This window comes from Lissotriton helveticus, chromosome 11 (genome assembly GCF_964261635.1).
Source record: "Lissotriton helveticus chromosome 11, aLisHel1.1, whole genome shotgun sequence".
Classification (NCBI taxonomy): domain Eukaryota; kingdom Metazoa; phylum Chordata; class Amphibia; order Caudata; family Salamandridae; genus Lissotriton; species Lissotriton helveticus.
Genome location: NC_136072.1, coordinates 439,335,459 through 439,357,318, shown reverse-complemented (window position 1 = coordinate 439,357,318; position 21,860 = coordinate 439,335,459). Strand labels below are relative to the sequence as shown.

Here is a 21,860-nt window from a genome sequence, read left to right as displayed (position 1 = left end):
AATTTTGCTATTCCTTATTTTGCATCAAACATGTTTGATACATACCATTTGTCAAATTAGCATTCGCAAAGGCCGAAATTCGCAGAATTTTGGCCTTTGCGAATGCTAATTAGCTTGATACATATGGCCCCAAGTAATCTTGGCCTTCACCACATTTTGTTCCATTTAATAGCAATAAACTAACCTCGTCGTAGAAGTCTGGATTCTGCGAATGATGCACAACTGTGGTGCAGGCTGTTGTAATGAACACGGGTCCACCCGGTTTTCCATATATACACTAATGAAAGAGGAAAAAAGAAATAACTACAATGGAATAAACATATTAATGAACATCAATTCACAAAAAGGCCAGGGGTGTGGAAGTGACGCCTCACACCATTTGACCTTTACGTTCACTCACACACACATGCTTACATATACACACTAAATCACACATACACATACTTTCACATGAACACACTTTCACTTGCAGGCATGCACACAACACACATATAAAAGCATTTCTTACTTATCTCTGCTGCCAGGGAGAATGATATTCCAGCAACTGTACACTATGGTGAATAATATATGATTATTCACTATTAGTGTAATAAAAATAATTGACCACAAACAAGGAGCTGAGAGACCCAACAAATGCCCATACGGACGAGCTGCCCTATGTTCTTCCTTACACTGTTACCTCTGAGGCCAGGGGCCGAAAATGCAGAGCCAGTGGTCGCAAGGAGCAAGCCAGGAGTTGCAGCTTCGACCCCTGGTAACCCGTAAATGATGTCTATGAACAGATTGTGCTAAAGTTATCAGTTATCCAGAGACCAGCCTCCTTATCTGAATGCTTCACAGCTAGGGTGATATTTTAAAAGAAGATTTTACCAAAACATTTAATCTAGATATAATTTAAACTTCACAATCTTGCTCCTCTCTTCCTTTCAAATGCACAGTTAGATAGGTAAGCTAGCAAAGCTCTATTGATTTCAGAGGTACCCGTAACGTAGTTAGAGGAACCTCAGTCCAGTTGCAGAAATTGTATTCTGCTTTGTATAGTTAGTGTGTCTACTCAATCCGAAATTGAAAACAATGGGTCTTCAAGAGCTAAGGCTTGTGCTTCCGAAATTGTCACAATCAGTAGAAAAAATATGCATTGACGAAGCCAACAGGTCGCGGCTCCAAACTGAAGAGATAATGGTTTTGCCAATGTTTTTTGCTGAGTGTATGTAAACTGATGCAGGAAGACATTCTACTCAAGAAAACCTACTCCAAGAGGGCTGCTGATGCAATACACACACATTGTGCTGCATTCAGGCACCATGACACATGGTGGAGATTTTGAATTTACCATTCTACCAAAATGGATGGTCAAGTAAAAGGTTAAATTAAAATGTGAAAAAATAAATAGGGATGTGCATACAAAGCGCAAGAATGAATCCAAGCAGCTCAGCAACACTTTGCAGCTGTCGTGCCTGCATCAAAAATAATAAAATAAGAGCGGGCGCGTCAAAAGAGAGGAAACAGGGTTGGTGCAGAATGGGGAAGAGCATGGGGAAAGATCACAAAATCAAATTATTTTCCTCTTATTCCCCTGTTGGACAAGTTAAACAAGGCCATAAGTCATGCGTGTTGCGGACCTCACATGGTGTGCATATCTGACAGCCATGTTAGAATTATTGAGAAAAGCATATGTAAGAAGGATATGTATGTCAAAAACTACAACCTCGCTGGAGCTGTCAAGAAAGCCGTGATGAGGTAAAAAAATAAGTGGTCTGTGAGAAACAAGGGAAAGAGAAAGGTGTGGAAAGAATGATACTGCTATCCAAATGCAAGATATATTGTTTAAATGAAGGCCCTGATTCTAGGTGACCAGTTATACCAAATACAGAGCACAAAGGGTTTTGCGTCCATTTCTGGACTACAAGATTTGCAAAATAACACAAAATCTGACAATTTCCTAGTACAGATTTAACCAGGAAAAGTATGCACTTAAAGCAGCTCAGCTTTACTGTAAGCAAAAACCGGACCCATCTGAATGAGGGGAGTAATTGTCTGGACAGGCAGCAGACTGCAGTAAATTTCTCTTGATAACAGATTCCAGTTTAGGTCTTCTTCCTTTGTGTTTTAAAGACATCCACTGTGGTAATTGACTATGAAGCTACATTTTTGTGTGCCGACTCAACCAATTGTTATCTTTTTTTTCACACCAGCTTTTAACCTCCTTGGTGAAGTGTGATCAGGGCTCCAGGCTGGTGACATTCTCCGCCAACAGATCGGATACAATGAAGAGTGTGTGCAAGGATCTACTACAATTCGGATTACAGACTACAGTTCGGATTACAGACTTCCGTCCTGGTAGCAAATTGCCTGAAGGTGACATGCAATAGGAAACTGTGTTATTCTCTGCAGTGGAGACAGCAGAATAATATCCGGAGTCAAAGTGGAAAAGAGGTAGATAAAAATAATTTCAAGGGTTGAGAAGAAAGCAATCGAGACTCTTTTTACAAACAGCACTGCAGTTAGATATTGACTTTCCCTTACAGTTGGCATGGTATGTCTGGGAACAGACTGCAATTTTCTTTGTTTCAATAACTGAAAACAGAGATTGGAGTAAGGTTCTGTAAAAGACTTGATATTTTTTCTTAACATTCTCCCACCTTAAACCCCAATGGAGCAATGAATTGGAGAAGTATTTTTATTACAATACTTATTTTGTTGTGGTGATATACCAGTAACGTTTTGTACATGAAATTGTTGATAGAGAATACCCCTTCCTAGCCAAGTGGTGTGTAGGTGGGCTTAAATTCCAATAAAACATTTAAATGACAAAGCTCCTTGAAATATACCATAGAGCCTGATCAATCTTCTCTCTCTTTCTGCCAAGGTTTGCAAGTATATGGACTCATTAGCGGCTGTATATCCCTTGCTCATTGCACCATCAGGATTCAAGCAAGCCGGGCCGAAGACGGCTGTAATGCCAGAAACCGGTCCCCGGAAGCTTGTTTCCTTTCTAGTGAAGAATTGGCTTGGTAGTTTGGTCTGCCCTGTTCCCATGATGCACTGGGCCAGGGACAGACTAATTTGCATATAGCCAGGTTCTGAACTGGGATGGTGCAGTGAGCTAAAAAACGGTGATGGATCAAGCCCTGATCTGTTGACTGGGTAGGAGTGTTCTGATTAACTCAGATACTCTGTCCATCACCACCCCCTTTTTGTAATTATTTTGGCCACCATGAGTGTGGAAGGGTATGCTCAGACATGAGTCCCTTGCTCATTGCACCATCAGGATTCAAGCAAGCCGGGCCGAAGACGGCTGTAATGCCAGAAACCGGTCCCCGGAAGCTTGTTTCCTTTCTAGTGAAGAATTGGCTTGGTAGTTTGGTCTGCCCTGTTCCCATGATGCACTGGGCCAGGGACAGACTAATTTGCATATAGCCAGGTTCTGAACTGGGATGGTGCAGTGAGCTAAAAAACGGTGATGGATCAAGCCCTGATCTGTTGACTGGGTAGGAGTGTTCTGATTAACTCAGATACTCTGTCCATCACCACCCCCTTTTTGTAATTATTTTGGCCACCATGAGTGTGGAAGGGTATGCTCAGACATGAGTCCCTTGCTCATTGCACCATCAGGATTCAAGCAAGCCGGGCCGAAGACGGCTGTAATGTCAGAAACCGGTCCCCGGAAGCTTGTTTCCTTTCTAGTGAAGAATTGGCTTGGTAGTTTGGTCTGCCCTGTTCCCATGATGCACTGGGCCAGGGACAGACTAATTTGCATATAGCCAGGTTCTGAACTGGGATGGTGCAGTGAGCTAAAAAACGGTGATGGATCAAGCCCTGATCTGTTGACTGGGTAGGAGTGTTCTGATTAACTCAGATACTCTGTCCATCACCACCCCCTTTTTGTAATTATTTTGGCCACCATGAGTGTGGAAGGGTATGCTCAGACATGAGTCCCTTGCTCATTGCACCATCAGGATTCAAGCAAGCCGGGCCGAAGACAGCTGTAATGCCAGAAACCGGTCCCCGGAAGCTTGTTTCCTTTCTAGTGAAGAATTGGCTTGGTAGTTTGGTCTGCCCTGTTCCCATGATGCACTGGGCCAGGGACAGACTAATTTGCATATAGCCAGGTTCTGAACTGGGATGGTGCAGTGAGCTAAAAAACGGTGATGGATCAAGCCCTGATCTGTTGACTGGGTAGGAGTGTTCTGATTAACTCAGATACTCTGTCCATCACCACCCCCTTTTTGTAATTAGTATATCAATATAGAGCATTAACAACAACAACATTCAACACGCCTGAAATGGTGTCCAGCTCAGTGTGGGGTGCTTGAGTGTTTACTGCACAGCAAGATAGAACAGAGGGATGCACTTCCCTCAAGCAAGTCATTGTGTCTTGCTACTAGTGGGTGTTAAACATTTTTAGCTTTCCGCATAGATGAGCTGGTGACACTGTCACATACCTCTATCTACCAGTTAGAACATTTGTTCTCTTTTCTTCATTCCCTCCATTTTTCACACAGCCCATCACGCTTTGTTTCACCCACTATAAGAAATTCTCATTGCTCTTTTCCCTATTTCCTGTTGAGAAATCCACATCTACATACTGAATCTTCTCTCCAATCTCATGCTACAGCAAGCTGAAGTTCACAACATGCTTATGAGACTGCATGATTAACCCTAGCAAAAGCAAATATGGCTTCTCTCATGGATGCACCTTCCAAATTTCTCCCCACCACAATTCAAAGGCCAACTGACAAGCAACCAATTTCCTATGCACACAACATTCTTATTATCCTTATAATTTTTCTTGGCTTTCTCTTGCATATTTCTCCAACTCATTTCCAACTACAATTCAATTTTACCCTACAAACTGATCCCACCGGAATAAGCCACATACATAAAAGTGTCAAAGTTCAATGTACTGATAGCATATAACCATCCTCAGTTATTTCTTGTCCTATGCCTACCTCCCTCCCATATATGTCTATCCCCTTTCTTGCCCTAGGACATGGCAGATATCAAGTTCATTCACTTGCATTTATAAAATGTGCAAGACAAACCAACTTGTATTAATCACAGCCCTTAATACTTTCGTATAAGTATTATACTGTATAAGTAACTACCATTACCATGCTAAGAGACAAACATGAATTTATCCCTCAAGAACACATGCCTGAGAACACATGCCTGAGTGTGAGATTCAAGTTTAAATGCACTGAGCTGGCAATCATTGAAAATGGCACAAAACATATGTACAGTCAGAGCACATGCAAAGGGACACAATCTCACGTATATCACTTTACTTCAATCAGACACCAACATAAACTAAGCAATTAAACTTAAACTTAACTAATCATACACTCTAAGCATATACAAAATAAGAGATATTGTGGCTGGAACAGCTATTAGATACAGGTGTGTGTGCATGGATGTGTGTGTCTGCACACCTACATGCTGTTATTATTCTGAGGTGAGTGTTACCTTCAGAGGATGTGCACCTTCATCATCCGAACTTTTGAATTCAATGCACACCATTATATTTCGTGCCTGAAATAACACAATAAGAAATATTAATTGTATTCTGAGGTCACTAGTCAATGTACAAGCATTCAGATAGAGAATTATTTAAAATACATCCTTGCACTTGTGAGTCTAAAGGAAATAGCATGTCATAACATTTAAACGCTTCGACTGTATGGGCCATTGAAATGCATTTTCACAGCAATATCTCTGCTCTCCTGCTGGCTTCCTTTTTGTTTTCCTTTACTGTCCTTTTTTCGTTTTTCCTATGTCGAGTGTATACTAAACACTTCCAACCATCACCAATGATTAACAATTTTATGTGACTATGTAAATATAACTAATTTATATCTAAATGGTAAAATATTTGTAAAATAAAAAATAACGCATAATTAAATTAATGCACTTACCCCCACATGCATCATTGTGACATTTTGCACTTCTTAATTTGCGAAAAATAAGGAATCGCAAATTAAGAAGTGCAAAATGCTATGCATCATTATTTTCGGTATTCATTTGTGATTCGGTAAAAATCGCAATTTTTACCGAATCCCAAATAAATACCGAATTCTTAAGTTAATTTTCGCAATTCCTATTGATTCCTATGGGCCAAAAGGCCCATAGGAGTCAATGCAAATTGCGAGTGGCACTTAGAAAATTTCATGGGTGCAGGGGGGGTCCTAAGGACATGTGTGTGTGAAACATGAATGTTGAAAAAAAAACATTTTCAGCTTTTTAAACACTTTTTCCAAATTTACCGAGTGGTTCAACCACTCGGTAAATTTGGCACCCTAATTGCGATTTTACAGTTTTAAATTTAATGATGCATTGCTTTTTAGAAATCGCACATCTGCGACTTCTTAAAAGCACCCACAATTTTAGAACTCTCAAACATGTTACGAATTCTAAAATTGCTTCATGCATCCCAAAAAGCACTTTTGCATTCGCAAACGGCCGATTTTAAGGAATCGCACCGTTTGCGACTACAAAAATGCTTGATGCATGTGGGGGTTAATGTATAACTACTAGAAACATCTCTAATCAGAATGACAACCATAACAATGCAAGATTGTCAGGGTAGGCACCTCTTCAGGTAGGCAAGGATTATTCCTCATCATTGTTAATCAAATGTTTAAAGGTGCTTGATCCTGTACTCAGCAATCTCTCAGATGATTGGTCAGTTGTACATATTCTTCTTTAACATGGCACAAAAGGATCATGATCAGCACTCATAACAGAAACTAAAACTGGCTATAACCCATAAATTGTTCCCCTCTTTTATTTAACAGTTCTATATTTAGGAATTTTACAACCATAGCATAGATTTTAGTGTTGGATTTTACTTTGGAATTAGCAGTTTATCCAATCTATAGGTCAGTTGGTTACAAGCAACAACACTCAACAAATATCACTTTGAAACAGCTTAGTTTAGAGCTGAAAAGACCAGGGCACAAAGTGAAATATCAGATCTTTTTTGTATGCAGATTACAAGTATATTACCTTTGTTTATGCATCTGGATTTTGTATCAATTCTCATTTCCCCTATATGATGAAGGATTAAACCTAGATTTAAGAAATCTAATAAAAACCCTGGGGCTTATTCCTGATTTTAGATTTAGGGTCTGATTTACATTTCAGCAGATGGGTTACTCTGCCACAACGGTGATGGATATCCCATCCACAGAAATATAAATCCCATAATATTCTACTGGATCTATATTTCGGCAGACAGTATATCTGTCACCATTATTTCGGAGTAACCCGTCCGACGAAATCTATATCAGGCCCTTAGCTATGATATTAGTGATGATAAGTCATTCCCAAGTCATGCCCCAGTCATTAAATAACACAAGTGTGTGGAAATGATCCACAAAGCTGTAATACCTGATTTTCACTGAGAATTACTTTGTTTACCACATTAAAAGACAAATATCTCCCCTTCACAATCACATCAAATTTTAATCAAATTTATTTCAAATACGGGACTAACAATATTTTCACTGAAGCCAATTTCCATCCTCTAACTGCAAAAGAGTTGAGTTTTTGGTAGAATGTTGATATACGATTAAAATATAGTCTTCCAGGGTTGTAGCAGCCTGCCTCCATGGTTCTGTGGAGGCAGGGGTTGAGGGGCACTAAAATAAAGAGTCATACGTCTAGACCGATGTTTATATTCAATTAGATCTAAGCTACAGGTGCATTTATCATCCAAAGCTAGTGTACAATATAACAGAAACTATGTCATTTTACTTGGAAATGTTCATAACAATGGATTATGTGTTTCTTCACCACCAAGAGGTAAAAACATTGAGGTACAGAATAGCTGTGTGTGTTCCTTACTTCCTACTCCTTCTTTTGTGACAGATACTACATCATAGAGCTTAAAATAACAGCTAAATATGCATATCGTTTACCAACTCCTGTTTTACCCTATTAACAAGCCATGAATGGCAGACTGATCCTCTACTGCATATCATAATTTTAGTGTTTTATGCATTAATATTCCAATGGTTGAATAAATTATAAACTGAAACGTGAACACCCTCTGCCTGGCAATGATGGTCACATTTCCCAACTCTTTTACCTTTGGAGATAATTGGTTCCGGTCATCTTTGTTAAATGTAGTACAATAACTGAAAAAGCATCAAAACAGTGCCATAACCGAAAAGCATCAAAACTTCTTTCTTAGACAAAACAGAATTAACCCATAAACAGAGAACTATCACAATATAAAGGCAGATGCACTGAACCCTGACTGTGACACAGCAGAAGACTTTTTTCATCAATTAAGCTTACCATTTATGGTAAACAATTTGCCATCTGCATAAAATAATTGACGTCTATTATGATTTTGAGAACAATTTACTGTTTCATTTTCATCACTGATATGTTTAACATTATCTATGATTCATCTACGTTGTATAGTAATTATTTTGAGCACTTACTTGTTAAATGTAATACAAGCTTCAAACTAAAGAAGAAGTAACGCGAAAAAGGGCACACTGTTTACAATCTCTCTGACACCAGTCTCCAGCTGACATCACTTATGAGTGTTCAATGTTTTGAACACTCTTTCGGTGGGTACAAAATAAGAAGAATAAATGCAAACATCCAGGGCCCATATCATAATCCCGTTAATAGGCACAGAAGGGGGCCAGGAACCAGCTTTAAAAAAACACACTGTTTACAGGACAAACAATAACTCACCAACTATATGAGTTAGTGAATAAACTGCAGCCATCACAATTCTGTTGAAAGCAGACGTATATCCAGTTCATTACTCGTGCCTGACAGAATCATTATACAGCCCCTGTTCAGGAAGTGTTTATGCATAAATGATAGTATAGACAAAACTCTAATTACACTATTTAAGATAGTTCATCGAATGTCAGGTAAAAGGTGACGTTAAAGCTTTTACTACACTCCCCAGAGTATGGATTAGTTAAAGATTAATAAATGTTTTGTTTTATCACTTAAGATTAATTCAGGAAAGTACGCTTGGAGATACACTGCTTCGGTTATGGGTTTGACAAATACATATTATTTGGTTTTAAAACCTAGCTTAATGTGCAAAAGCAGCAAAATCCAAAGAGAAAAAAAATGTAAAAGGAAGAAATATCTGCTCACTGATTTGGGAGAATATAACGCACCCTGTTGCTGATGATATTTTATGGAGAAATTTGGGGTGATTTCCCCCTGAATCTTTTGGTGTAACACCTTATACCAACTGCCAAGCCCTAACACATAATATTCTTTTAATTATTTGAAAAATTAAAAGTAAAATCCTCTACATCAGGGGTAAAGTCCCTAAAAAAACGGAAGATACGTGAAAAACGAAGTCCTAGAACAGGAGCACTCTCATGATCCTGCAGAGCTAGCTGTTGCCAGGTCTTCTGTTTGTTATGTTATGTTATGTTATGTTAAATGATTCTTGTTGAGCGCACTAACACCCGGGGGTTTCTTGGCGCTGGCTGAAGGGACATGTAAGTGAGCGGAGAAAAGTTTATTCAGAAAGGGTGAACAAAAAAGTCTTGAGAAGTTTCCTGAACTGAAAAAGAGAATTGCTGGATTTGATGATCAGAGGAAGGGAGTTCCAAAATTTGGGGGCAAGAAAAGCAAAACGACGGCCGCCAAATTTATGAAGCTTAAATTTGGGGGTGACAACCAAGTGATGGGAGGCTGAACGAAGAGAACGAGCAGGTTGATACAAGGTAATCAGGGATTTCAGAAAAGCAGGGCAAGAGCAGTGAAGGGATTTGAATACCAAGCAGCCCATCTTAAAGGCTGCTCTCTCCTTCACTGGCAGCCAATGAAGCCTGCGGAGCAGAGGCCTCGACGAATGCCACTTAGGGATCTTGAATATGAGGCGGGCTGCCTGGTTTTGTACAACCTGGAGGCGGTGTGAAAGAAATCGCGGAAGTGCATGATAGAGGGAATTAGAAAAATCAAGGCGCGATATGACAAGGAACATGACAACCTGACACAGGGCCGCATGTGGAAGTAGGTGCCTGATCTTCCGGATTTTTCGGAGTTGGAACATACACGAGGAAATCGTGGCACCCACTTGGGCCTTGAGTGACAGTTCGGCGTCGATCGTCACCCCCAGACTCCTAACGGCCTTGAGTGGTGTCGGGGGGGAGCCCAAGTCGGGAGGCCAAAACTGCGGACCCCAAAAAGCGGCACTGGAACCAGGAAGAAGTAGCTCAGTCTTTCCAGGATTGAGTTTTAATTGATTCTGATTCATCCATTGATGGATATGGGTCATAACGGCGTGGAAGTTGTTAGTCGCCTGAGGAGAATCGAGTGGAAAGACGAGCTGCAGATCGTCTGCATAATTGAAGACGCTGACGTCCCAGTTGTGAAGGGAAACAATTAAAGGGCGCAGGTAAAGATTAAATAATAACGGGGAGAGTGAAGAACCCTGGGGAACACCACAAGTGATAGGGGATTTAGGTGCGGTGAAGGGACCAAGGCGCACAGCTTGTGATCTTCCCGTCAGGAATGACTCCACCCACTTGAGGGCTGTGCCCCGAATGCCGGCTTGTTCGACACGGTGGAGAAGGATGTCGTGATCCACCGTGTCGAACGCGGCGGACAAGTCCAAAAGAACCAGAGCCTGTGGTCTCTTGGCATCTGCGTTCTCTCTCAGGGTATCCATGACTGCCAAGATGACTGCTTCCGTGGAGTGGGCCGGCCTAAAGCCGGCCTGGTTGGACTCAAGGAAGCACGAGCTCTCGATGAAATTAGAGAGGCACCAGGTGACATGGGCTTCAAGGAGTTTTGACAGGTAAGGCAGCAAAGATATTGGGCGATAGTTGGAGGGTTCAGCCGCATCAGCCCCTGGCTTCTTCAGGAGAGGCAAGAGAATGGCCTCCTTGAAGGTTCCAGGGACTGTGCCAGAGATGAGGGAAGCATTCAGAAAGGTAAGTATACACTCCGGTAGTTTAAGACAAACCTCCCGCAATACCGCGGGAGGGCAATGGTCCTCCGGCGAGCCCGACTTTACACGATTGGCTAGCTTCGCCAGGGAAGGAGGATCCAGAATGGGAAATGAAGTGAAAGAAGATAGATTGCCCGGAAAAGTGTCCGAAGATGGTAACGGTTGAGGGGTAGGGGTGATAGAGTCTTTTATTTTAATGATTTTATCAATAAAAAAGAGGTTGAGAGCATCACAGGTCTCTTTGGATGGAGTTTGAGCTGGGAGAGTCCTGTCGTCCGTGGTCAGTTCGTTCATGATCCTGAACACCTCACGAGATTTGTTGGTGGCAGAGAAAATTCTATCAGAGATGTGCTCCGATTTGGCTGATAAAATAGCCAATTTATATTCCCTCCGCGCGGTAACAAATTTCTGTCTGGATGACAGGGAGTAATCCCGCCTCCAGATACGTTCCAATTGACGTACCTCAAGTTTTATTTGCTTGAGGTTGTCAGAGAACCACCGGTTAGCATTAGGGTGTCTGGTACAAGGGAACTTAACTACTGGGGCAAATTGGTCACTAGCCCCTTTCAACCAGCTACAGATGTTAGTGTCGATCCTATTAACATCCTCATGAGGAAGGGTGTTCGGACAGGTAGAAGCCAGGGTGGTTATAAAGCCCTTGGAATCATAATTCTTCCATTTGCGTGCAGAACCACCTGCCATAAGTGGGGCCTTGGTTCGCCCACTAAGTGTGATGGTCGTGTCGACTATGAAATGGTCTGACCATACGCATGGAAGTGTAGAAGGGGTTGAGAGGGTTATATTCGAAGTCCAATCCTGGTCTAATATGTGGCCTTTTGCATGCGTCGGTGAGGTGACCTGCTGACTCAAGTTCAGACTTGTCAGAATCTCAGATAATGCTGAGGCATGCGCCCCCGCGTTGGTGTCATCAAACCAATAATTAAAATCCCCAAATAGGGCGAAGCTGGGTAGTGAAGGCAAGAGGGCAGTCAGATGTTCGCAGAGTTTCCCCGCGAAGTCTGGCATGGGACGGGGCGGACGATATAGAAGGGCAAAAGAAAAGGCCCACACTTCCGTCCCCAGATTGACAACCAAATTCTCGACTTGTGGGAGTGCAAGGGAAAATGAAGAGATGAGGTGAAAACGTTTCGAGATAATGGCAGCCACCCCGCCACCGGTGTGATCGGCAATACGGTCAGCATGGAGGATGAAATAATCTGGGGGAAGGACTGCCAAGATGTCAGGAAGAGAATTCTCCGTGAGCCAGGACTCAGTGAGCAAAAGGAGGTCAGGGCTATCTTGTAGCAGCAGGGTGAAAATATCTGCCTGGTGTCTGACCATTGAGCGGGTATTTAAAAGTAAAGTCCGAATAGAGGTTTGAGTTAGTGCAGGAGCAGACCTGAGGGCCGGAAGGCCAGGCAGAAGGGGGGGGTGACAGGAGATGCCGAGTGCAGTAAGTTTCCCCATGGTGACTAAAGGGGGAGCCAATCCAGGTAGGTTGTAATGTCTCAATTGCATAGCGGTATATGAGATGGTATGGCTAGCATCCCCTGCCCCTAGCCCCTGCCGGCCGCGGACTGGCGCAGACGGGCTTGACTCTGGTGCGACTCTGGCGCGCCTACGACGCGCCCGCTGCGCTCGTCCGTTGCGCTGACACATAGTGGCCGTTTAAGTAGGGAGGAGACGAAGGGGTGTGGCGAGGATCGCCGTCCAACCCTACCCAAAATGGCGCCCATGAGCGCTGAAGAGCACCGGCAAGCGGACTGAAGGAAAGGTAGGAAAAAAAACAAATGCTGCTAGTAATCAGCAAGGCGGGTGATGGCAGTGAAATTAAAAATGAAGGTCCGCCGCTCGTAGTCAGCGGGACCGGTCTGAGAAGTAGGTAACACCGCTAGTGATCAGCGGAGGAAGCGAATAATTACTTTAAAATTACGAACAGTCGCACTCCAGCAGTCGCGTGCGAGCCCACTGCCACTGGGCTGCCAGCGATCACAGGAGGCACGGGGAGGCAGGTCCTAAGTAGGGAGGAGACGAAGGGGTGTGGCGAGGATCGCCGTCCAACCCTACCCAAAATGGCGCCCACGAGCGCTGAAGAGCACCGGCAAGCGGACTGAAGGAAAGGTAGGAAATTAAAAACAAATGCTGCTAGTAATCAGCAAGGCGGGTGATGGCAGTGAAATTAAAAATTAAGGTCCGCTGCTCGTAGTCAGCGGGACCGGTCTGAGAAGTAGGTAACACCGCTAGTGATCAGCGGAGGAAGCGAATAATTACTTTAGTTAGTTTAGTAAAATCTAATGATATAGCAAACCCATGTCTGTTCCAAAGCTTAACTAGGTATTCAGGGACCTTTAACCCTAAACTACTAAAGTTGTGTAGAGAAAAAAAAGAAAACAATCAAATATCTTATATTTTAAATCAATTTCATTTTTTTGTAAAACCATTTCTTTTATAATTTTATGTCTAGGTGTTTGGGGACATTTACAAATTCTAAAGAAGAATGAGAACTCAAGCCCTAACTCTTTAACCATTGCCCTTAAAAGAAATTATTGAGAACAAATGGTTAAACACATAAACGAGAAGGAGAATCAATAAAGGAAGCTTAGTGATATAAATAAAAATCAGGTAAGGTCAAGCACCTCTGCTGTTTGCATAGTTCAATATAAAAAATGTGGACACATGGACACTGATGCTTCCATATAAACTTTCTAATTAAGCTATAAATCTCATTAAAATAGCTCTTACTAGGCTTAATATGAACATTAGAAAATAAAAATAGAACTAGGGGTTGAATCAACATTTTAATTAAACCAACTTAACCTCTATTTTTTATTTTAATTTTAACAGAGTTTTATATAGCGCAAACTTGACACGAAGATATATAGAGAGGTAAAAGATGCAATTTCTCTAAGAATTTCTTAACTTTGACCTGCATTGCCTGATAATCTAACTCATTAAGGTCTGAAATATTGACGTTACATGCACACCAAGGTATCTATAAGGAAGGGTGGACAACAACTGTCCTCCAATTGCAATGGGAAGATCCTCCCTAGAGGCATTGAAAAGAAGGCTTTCAGATACATTATGATGAATCTTACACCTCCCAATTAGAGTAAATTCATTAAACCTATCAAGGGGATATTTGCTTGCCTTGCATTCAGATAAGAATATTATTATCTGAGAAAAGTTTTAATTTAGACATACCCAAAACTGGAGGTAAAATTAAATCGTAAAAGAATGACTAATGGCTCTATAAAATGTAAATGTAAATAAAACGGATAAGAGAGGGCAGCATTGTCGCATCCCCTGGGAAACATAAATTTGGCCTACATCACATGAATTAATGATAATTCTGGCTATTGCCCAAGAGAACAGATTCCTTAAAATGTTTAGAAATTGATCAGTGAAAAAGACAAAATCTTGTTGCGCTACTAGTCGGTGATGGCTGAATGTTGAGGCGACACCGACAATGATATGCTATTACATGATAATTCTTCTTTGTGCAACAATAAAAACTTTGGGAAAAAGAAATTGATCAGTGAAGCAAAACTTCCACACAATCTGAAATTGTGCTGCCCCACTTACTAGATCAAATGCTTTCTCCATGTCAACCATAATTATAGCTACTAAAATTATATTGCCCATAAGGCAATATATGGACTGACTCAAATAATTAGAGCTAATCACCATTGATCTACGGGGAAGGAAATCATTCTGGCCACTGTGGATACGTTTTTGAGCCACAGCTAAGCTAAGCGATTGGTTAAAATTTTCATAAAGAGTTTACAGCCTGCAATTAGCAAACTGATAGGTCTGAATGAATGAATTGGGATTAAGAGGCGGTTTAACCTTTTTTTCCCCGAAAACTCAGTCTGTGAAATGAACCCGCCAGAAATTATTTCATTATATAGTTTAATCGTAAAATCTTAAAGAAGCGAGTCAAATTCCTAGTATGTCTCAATTGGGATATCATCAATACCTACTTGGTGCTCACCATAGAGGCCAGGGTCTCTTGAGATTCTGCCAAATAAATTGTTTTAATAATACTGGCTTGCTGTTCAATGGAAAAATTAAGAAAGGTGATTGGTGGAAGGAACTTTGAACTGGAATACTTTGAAGCCTCAGCTGGAGCCTGATCAAGTGAAGATAAAATGCTTAAAGAAGCATCACTACAGGTGGTACTGGAATTTGTAGCTGGATCCATTACCTCCAGTGTCATATTTGCATTTGCTCTAGTTTTTACAGGTAATGCCAAGACTCAACCCACATGTTCACTCTCTTCATAGACTGTCTAAAGCAGCAACCTTTAAAAGAATGGAGTTTTTTGCTAGATGGATGCTCTATTATACACCTCAATCCTTGCATAAATATTTTCATAATGTGTCTAACACAAGTTTCAGATGTACTTCATTGGTTGAAGGAGATTGGTCCCGTATTTTCTTTACTTGCCGAGTTCTGCAACCTTTTTGGGACCATATATGTTGGTTTATAAGCCAACAGCTAGCACAGAAAGGTGGTACCAGAGTCACTATCAGTTCTTTTTGAGCTGTTTGGTAATAATGAGGCATTTTTGCAGCATGAACAAAAGTTTATTTTTTTAGCTGTTTTAATTGCATGTTCACTTATTCTACAATTTTCGAAATTGTAAAGGTGTCTGTTATTTATTCAATGAGAAGCTAAAATTGTTAGGGTAAGAACAATTGATTATACTAATACCAGAAGGAACAGTCAATTGAGAACATATGAGAAGCTGTGGTGTTTTTTTCCGCATCCAATGAGGTTATGGGAAGTTGTTGTGGAGAGGGGAGGGTTCAGGTGCTCGCACTTTAGGTTTTCTTTTTTTATTTTTTATTTTGCCATCAAACTTTCATAATTGCATGTTTGCACAAGGATTCTAGGGCCAGATGTACGACCGTTTTTTGCAGTAGCAAAGGGGTTTTAGGCCCGTTTGTGACTGCAAAAAATCAGTGGCTCATGTGCCAAACCTATTTTGCGAGTTGCTATTCAACTAGCGACTCGCAAAATAGTGTTAGCGACTCGCTATTAAGAAGCAGCGTTCCTATTAGGAAGGGGTGTTCCAAGGGCTTCGCTTCCTAATAGCCACTTCAAAACCAATGTATAAATGTTTTGCGATCGCAATTGCGGTCGCAAAACACTCGCAGTTTACCACCCTTCTCCGAAGGCTGGTAGGGCACTTGCAGTTGGGAAGGGGTCCCCAGGAGACCCCTTCCCCTTTGTTAATGCATGCACAATTATTTTTAAGGGCAAGCAGTGGTCCCAGGGACCACTGCCTGCCTTTAAAAAATGAAAATGGAGAGTTCCATTTTTATTTTTTAAATGCATCCTATTTTCCTTTAAGGAAAACGGGCTGCAATAGGAAAAGTGAAAAACTGCTTCATTCAATGAAAATGGAGAGTTCCATTTTTATTTTTTAAATGCATCCTATTTTCCTTTAAGGAAAACGGGCTGCAATAGGAAAAGTGAAAAACTGCTTCATTTAAAAGCAGTCCCAGACAAGGTGGTCTGCTGACCCCAGCAGGACACCATCCCTGGGAGTGCTAGCCATTCCCAGTGGGGTCGTAAATTTCGACTGCCTCAATATTCATGAGGCATGCAATTTGTGACCCCATTGGGAATTGCAAACAGTGTCTCAGACACTGATGTTCATAGCATTTTGCGACTCGCAAATTGCTACTAGCAATTTGTCGCAATTTGTGAGTCACAAAATGCTATGGTCGTACATTTGGCCCCTAGTGCTTTGTTTGTACTATAGATTATTGCACTTTCTTTTTTGTTTTAATTGTGTCTTTGAACATGGACAGACTTTGTTTTTTCTTTAAAGATCGAGACTGTAGTATTGTGTGAGCATTTTACATTATAAATGACTTTTTTACCTATGGGAATATATTAGCAGGAGGACTATTGTGCTTAGTCATTTTCTTTTCTTTTAGAGTTTGTACTACTGCATTTTTATTCTTGGGTCAGGTCGCATTTTAAATACCTTTGCGGTTTTGTAAATTATTATTGGGAGAATTTAAATGATAAGCTTTCTCTGTTATCTGTTTGTTATTTATGTAATATTCATTTTTTAAATAATAATGTGCAATGTTCGTTAGTGATTCATTGTAAATAAGTGATTGTCTGATTGTCGTACCACTCAAATAAAACGATATATATACAAATACATTGAATTTGATGAAGTGTTTTTTAAACCTATCAAGAGTGTGTGCTTGCTGAGAGAATGACACAAATACAAACTTGAAATATAATTAGTTTGCTCTTCACAGGTATCAATACCATGGCTTAGTCCCTGTAGAACGATTTGCACAGTTAATTTTAGGATACTTTTATATGTGCTTTTTCTCAAGATGAATTTAATAGAATATCCTATAATGTGAGTTTATTTGATGTATTTCTGCCCTCATTATGATGGTGGAATCCTTCACCAGGACATATTAAGGGCCAAGAGCATCAGGCATGATCGTTTTTTGGAAACAGTAAAAGGATGCAATTTTAAAGAAATCTACCATGGATTTCACATAATATTAGCAAACAATACTATTTTGTGAGATATATTCAAAGAGACAACAGTTTCATAATATTTCAGAATAGGAAAAAATAAACATAGCCATAAAAGTCAGTTTTGAGGTGCAAAATGAATTAGTCCAGTGAAAAACAATCACATCTCTTAATCAGACAAAATGATCTATGATCACAAAATGTATAGGCTATGATAGAACCAATCAGTCAAAGACTGAAACAATGTATGGATGCTATGTTTAAGGCTTTTAAGTGCTTCAAAATCAGGGCACGTAGAAGACTTAGGGTGCGATTCCGAAGCAGTTAGGAAGGTCTGCTAAAAGCATTTGCTCTGTCTGAATCAGATCGGGAATGTGTCTTTCTGACCGAATCAGAAAGGTTTCTGATCGACCGAGTACGTTGCGAGTTAGGCGCTAGGACTATCCCTATCCGAACCCAATGGCATTCGGAATGACCGAGCCGTATGGAGCAGACTTGTACGTTTCTACAGACCACGTTTCTGAACCACCAATGACGATGCTGGATTCGGACAGCCTTCCTGAATCGTGCCGTCCAACTTGAATTGGCAGTCGAAATCAGACTTTGGGGGCCTGTAGTGGGCCTCCCTGCATTCAGAGCATTCCCAATTAGGCCCATGGGCGTACCCATGGGTCCCCCCTTACCAGTCATGCACAGTGTGGCAGGCACCAGGGGGTGCCCACCACAGGGTGCCCGATTTTCCCCAGCCACCCCTTTTTTTAATGGGAGCCTAAGCATTTGGTCGGAACATAAGCTCCCATTGAAGTCAACAGGACTCCGACTGAATCGTATCTGGAAGCATCCGGATGCAGCGTACTCGGTCGGTTGGCCTATCTCGATCCAAGTCGGTTAGAAACCATTCCCAAACCGATTCGGTTGGAATGATTTCCAAACAGCATTGGAATCAGGCCCTAAGAAGTGAGCTGAGTAGTTGGAAGCTGACAAATAATTCTATCATGAATTATAATAAGGAACTGTCAACCAAAATCAAAATGAGCTGAATTTGAAAAGTAGAAATGTACTCTCACAGGAATACCATTACATTTGGAGCAAGTATCTGACATTCATGGGTTCAGTAAGAAGGAGTTACAAAGAAAAACCACATCAAGATGGAAAAATCAACATGATCAGATTAGACACATTAAAAAACATTTATTGCTGTGGATAATATTTTCCTAATTGAGTAAACCCTTTCCATGTACACCAATTTATTAGTGCGTGGTTCTTTACCACTACCACCCTATAACCCGTCTCCTGCCTTTGAAGAACAACAGTTTCTTGACTTCATGATTATGTCATGAGGAACTCTCCCACCACTTAGTTAGTGTAAAATTTGATTATTTATTCAGTGCAATTAATTATTGGTTATTATTGGTTACAATTTTAACTGATGTTTTCTACATACACTTATATTCCCTCACTACATTTGAATCACAGGTGTTACTTCCTTACTTCCAGCAGTTTATTAGCCACACAATTCAAAAACTGAAACATTTGTGCTAGTCATAATTTTGCACTAAGTTGCTTTTCTTCCCCTGTTTTCATTTTTAAGTGTGTTGTAAATAATTACAATTATAATCATGCCTTTGGATTAATTTTTAAATATTTTTTCTACATATTGGAATTTATTCTGCAGAACAACAAAACTCATTTGATAAAGAATGTGGCTATGAATAAAATGTATGTTTAAGACCTTTATAGCGCATGGAGGACATTTCCTGTCCTTTTTATCACTTATCTGAATAATCAAAAATCCCCCCCCCCCGGGCAATACTTTATTGAGATGAATTCTTTATTTTAAGCAAGCGTGTAACACAGGCCCCGCACCTCCAAGCTGCAGGGAGCCCCCTCAGCACAGTCAGGCGTGGGCAATTCATATCGCCCGAGACGTCAAGATTTCTTGTGAGGGCAAGAAGTTTTAATGTCTATTTTGCTCGAAGAGCAAATAGACAGTAAATTATGGCAAACGGGACCAAACGATTCAAACCTGTTGCCCACAGCCAATTAGAAAGTATTTCGGATATTCCACCACATTCTCTAATGTATAGTGGTCTGTGATTGGTCAGATGGCATCAATGCAGACATGACACCTTTCCTTCCTATTGGGTATCCCAGCTCAGGGTTGGGCTCTGGGCGCGTGTTCCTCGTGAAAGAATGACTGAAAAAGGGGCGTGCTTTTTAGTTCCTCCAAGCGGAACATGAGAATGATCTCAAATTATCCGTTTCCTACAGAATACCACAGCACTGTCAGGTAAGCATTTTTTTCTTGCCCTCTTGTGACTCATATGGCATCCGGGATCCTGCCCTGACCCTTTCATTTCCTTGGAGCATGAGGCAAACATGGAGCTTCTGCAGCTCCAGAACACCCACAGCTTGGATCCTGCTTTCACCGGATGTATTTATTCAACCTTCTTATCCCGCCCTTTGTAGTTTGCTCCACCCTTAGACCTCTCACACTGAACCCAGATCGCTCCCCTCACATCCAAGGCCTAACGTAAAATTCTTTGATTTCTCCCCTCCCTTCGCACTTTGCTTTCCTTCTGTGCTTAATGTCTCACCCCCCCCACCCCCCTTTTCTGGGCCTCTCATGCAGCCCCTGCGCCACCCCCTTTAGCCCTATTAAGTCTCAATATTGAAGCCCCTTACTTTCACTGTGGGAATCTCATGCAGTCTTCTAGCCCGTTCTTTCCTTTCCAAGAGCCCCTAAAGTCTTAACCAGTGCCTAACCATGCTATATTCTTTCACCTATGGCTAATCGAGAGGTGCTATTTGCCAGTGCCTTCTTTCCAGAGGTTTAGGTGCTCTGCACTTGTCCCTTCACCAGCACCCGGGACTGAGCAGTCAGGAAAAGTGAGAAGATAGGGCAGGACAGAGTTTGCCTTTGCAGACAGGGTTGCCGTGATTTCTTAACCACAGAATAAAAATTTAAGCCTTCATTTCAGTGATACGATGTCACCAAAACCTTTAACATGAAACTTTTAGGGGCTTTATATGCAGTTCTGTGCAGCGCCAAGCATGACTTTAAACCAGCACAGGAGTGCTAGTCTGAGGGTGATTCTTCAACAGCCATGACAAAGGGAATCCATTACTAGCATCAGCTATCAGATGCGACCTCAGGCCTTCACGAGGACCACAGCTCTGCTCTCACTTACATCAGCGATGCACACAGGCGTTCCAATAATCCTCCTTTTATCTGATTTACTGCTATAACAAGCAAGTTTCTGAAAGCTCCTTTCGTCCCCACAACCCCCTTCAAACACTATAAGGTTCTGGTTAAACACACTGCTCCTGTGGTGTTTCTTGACTGACTATTGTTTTAGGTCGCATCTAAAAAATTAAAAGGTGTTATCTTTAAGCGCTACCAATCTTGCAAGATTGAGAAATGGAGGACCAGGAAAATAAAACACTTGCCCAGGATTACACAATGTGGTTAAGTGGTGGTGAGTTGAACTTATTAGATCAGCACCCTCTCATTTGGCAGCTGACAAGCTTCATTCTCGCATGAGCCTGGTGCACTGCATGCCAAGATAAGGCAGTTATGTGGAATGGTTACCTCAAATGTACCAAGAAGGGTAAGCAACTAAAGGAACATGTATGGCTGGATAGTGTGTTTATGCAGTGCATTGAAATAGGCTTCTTAAAAGTGGACGTATGAAAGCGAAAATGGTAATTTAAATGTGTCCAAAGAAAACCTGCTTATAGTAGATAGGCTGGTGAGGCCCCCTGGTTGCTTCACAACAGCAAGACTAGTGATTTTCAGGCTGTAAATGCCTCTGAGCCTCTAAATCTGTCCTTTGTGTTGTGTTGGCCTTCTCTTCCCAGTCCCCCGGTTTCTCTGTAATAGCTACTACATCTTGCAATGGAGAAGAGATTGAAATGGCACCACAGAGTTAAGACTTTAACTCCCAGGCGTTCAGGAAGGTAGTTTTTCTTTTTTACTGTTGGAAAGTAATCGCACGCAGTGCAAATGAATGCACTTCATGGAAAAGGTCCTGTTAAAAAGCTGCGAAACTCAGAAAGAGCTGATGTTCCAACCCTCTCCAGAGAGGCAGCGGAGCAAAGTGAAAGTACTGACAGGGGACTAAGCATTGCAGCTACTGTTGACCACTTCCATAACTGGCCTACGGAAAGCAATCCGGAGTTGTACATAAAGCCTGACACACAGGTCTGTCTCCTGAGGTGACATTCCTGTCTTAAATTTTCTGCAGAAGTCTGCCACCATCCAATGGTAACATTCAGGTTTCATTTACTCTGGTCAATCACTGGCACAGCATACAAGACTAATTCACTTTCACAGACACAAATTCCCGCAGTTTGTACCTTGATGTGTCGGGAGCCGGTCAAAACTAGCAATATCAAT

The 21,860-nt window shown here is 41.3% G+C and overlaps 1 protein-coding gene across 7 annotated transcripts in view; it reads right to left on the bottom strand.

The window, feature by feature from the left end:
- DOCK10 (dedicator of cytokinesis 10) overlaps positions 1 to 21,860 on the bottom strand; it is a 1,735,912-nt gene that overhangs the window by 538,523 nt on the left and 1,175,529 nt on the right. For all 7 annotated transcript variants that reach the window (XM_078665953.1, XM_078665951.1, XM_078665949.1 and 4 more), the window contains exons 18-19: positions 5,467 to 5,532; positions 185 to 277 (exon numbers count right to left, since the gene is read on the bottom strand). In XM_078665953.1, the coding sequence (XP_078522079.1) occupies positions 185 to 277; positions 5,467 to 5,532 (159 nt within the window). The remainder of the gene's footprint in view (positions 1 to 184; positions 278 to 5,466; positions 5,533 to 21,860) is intronic.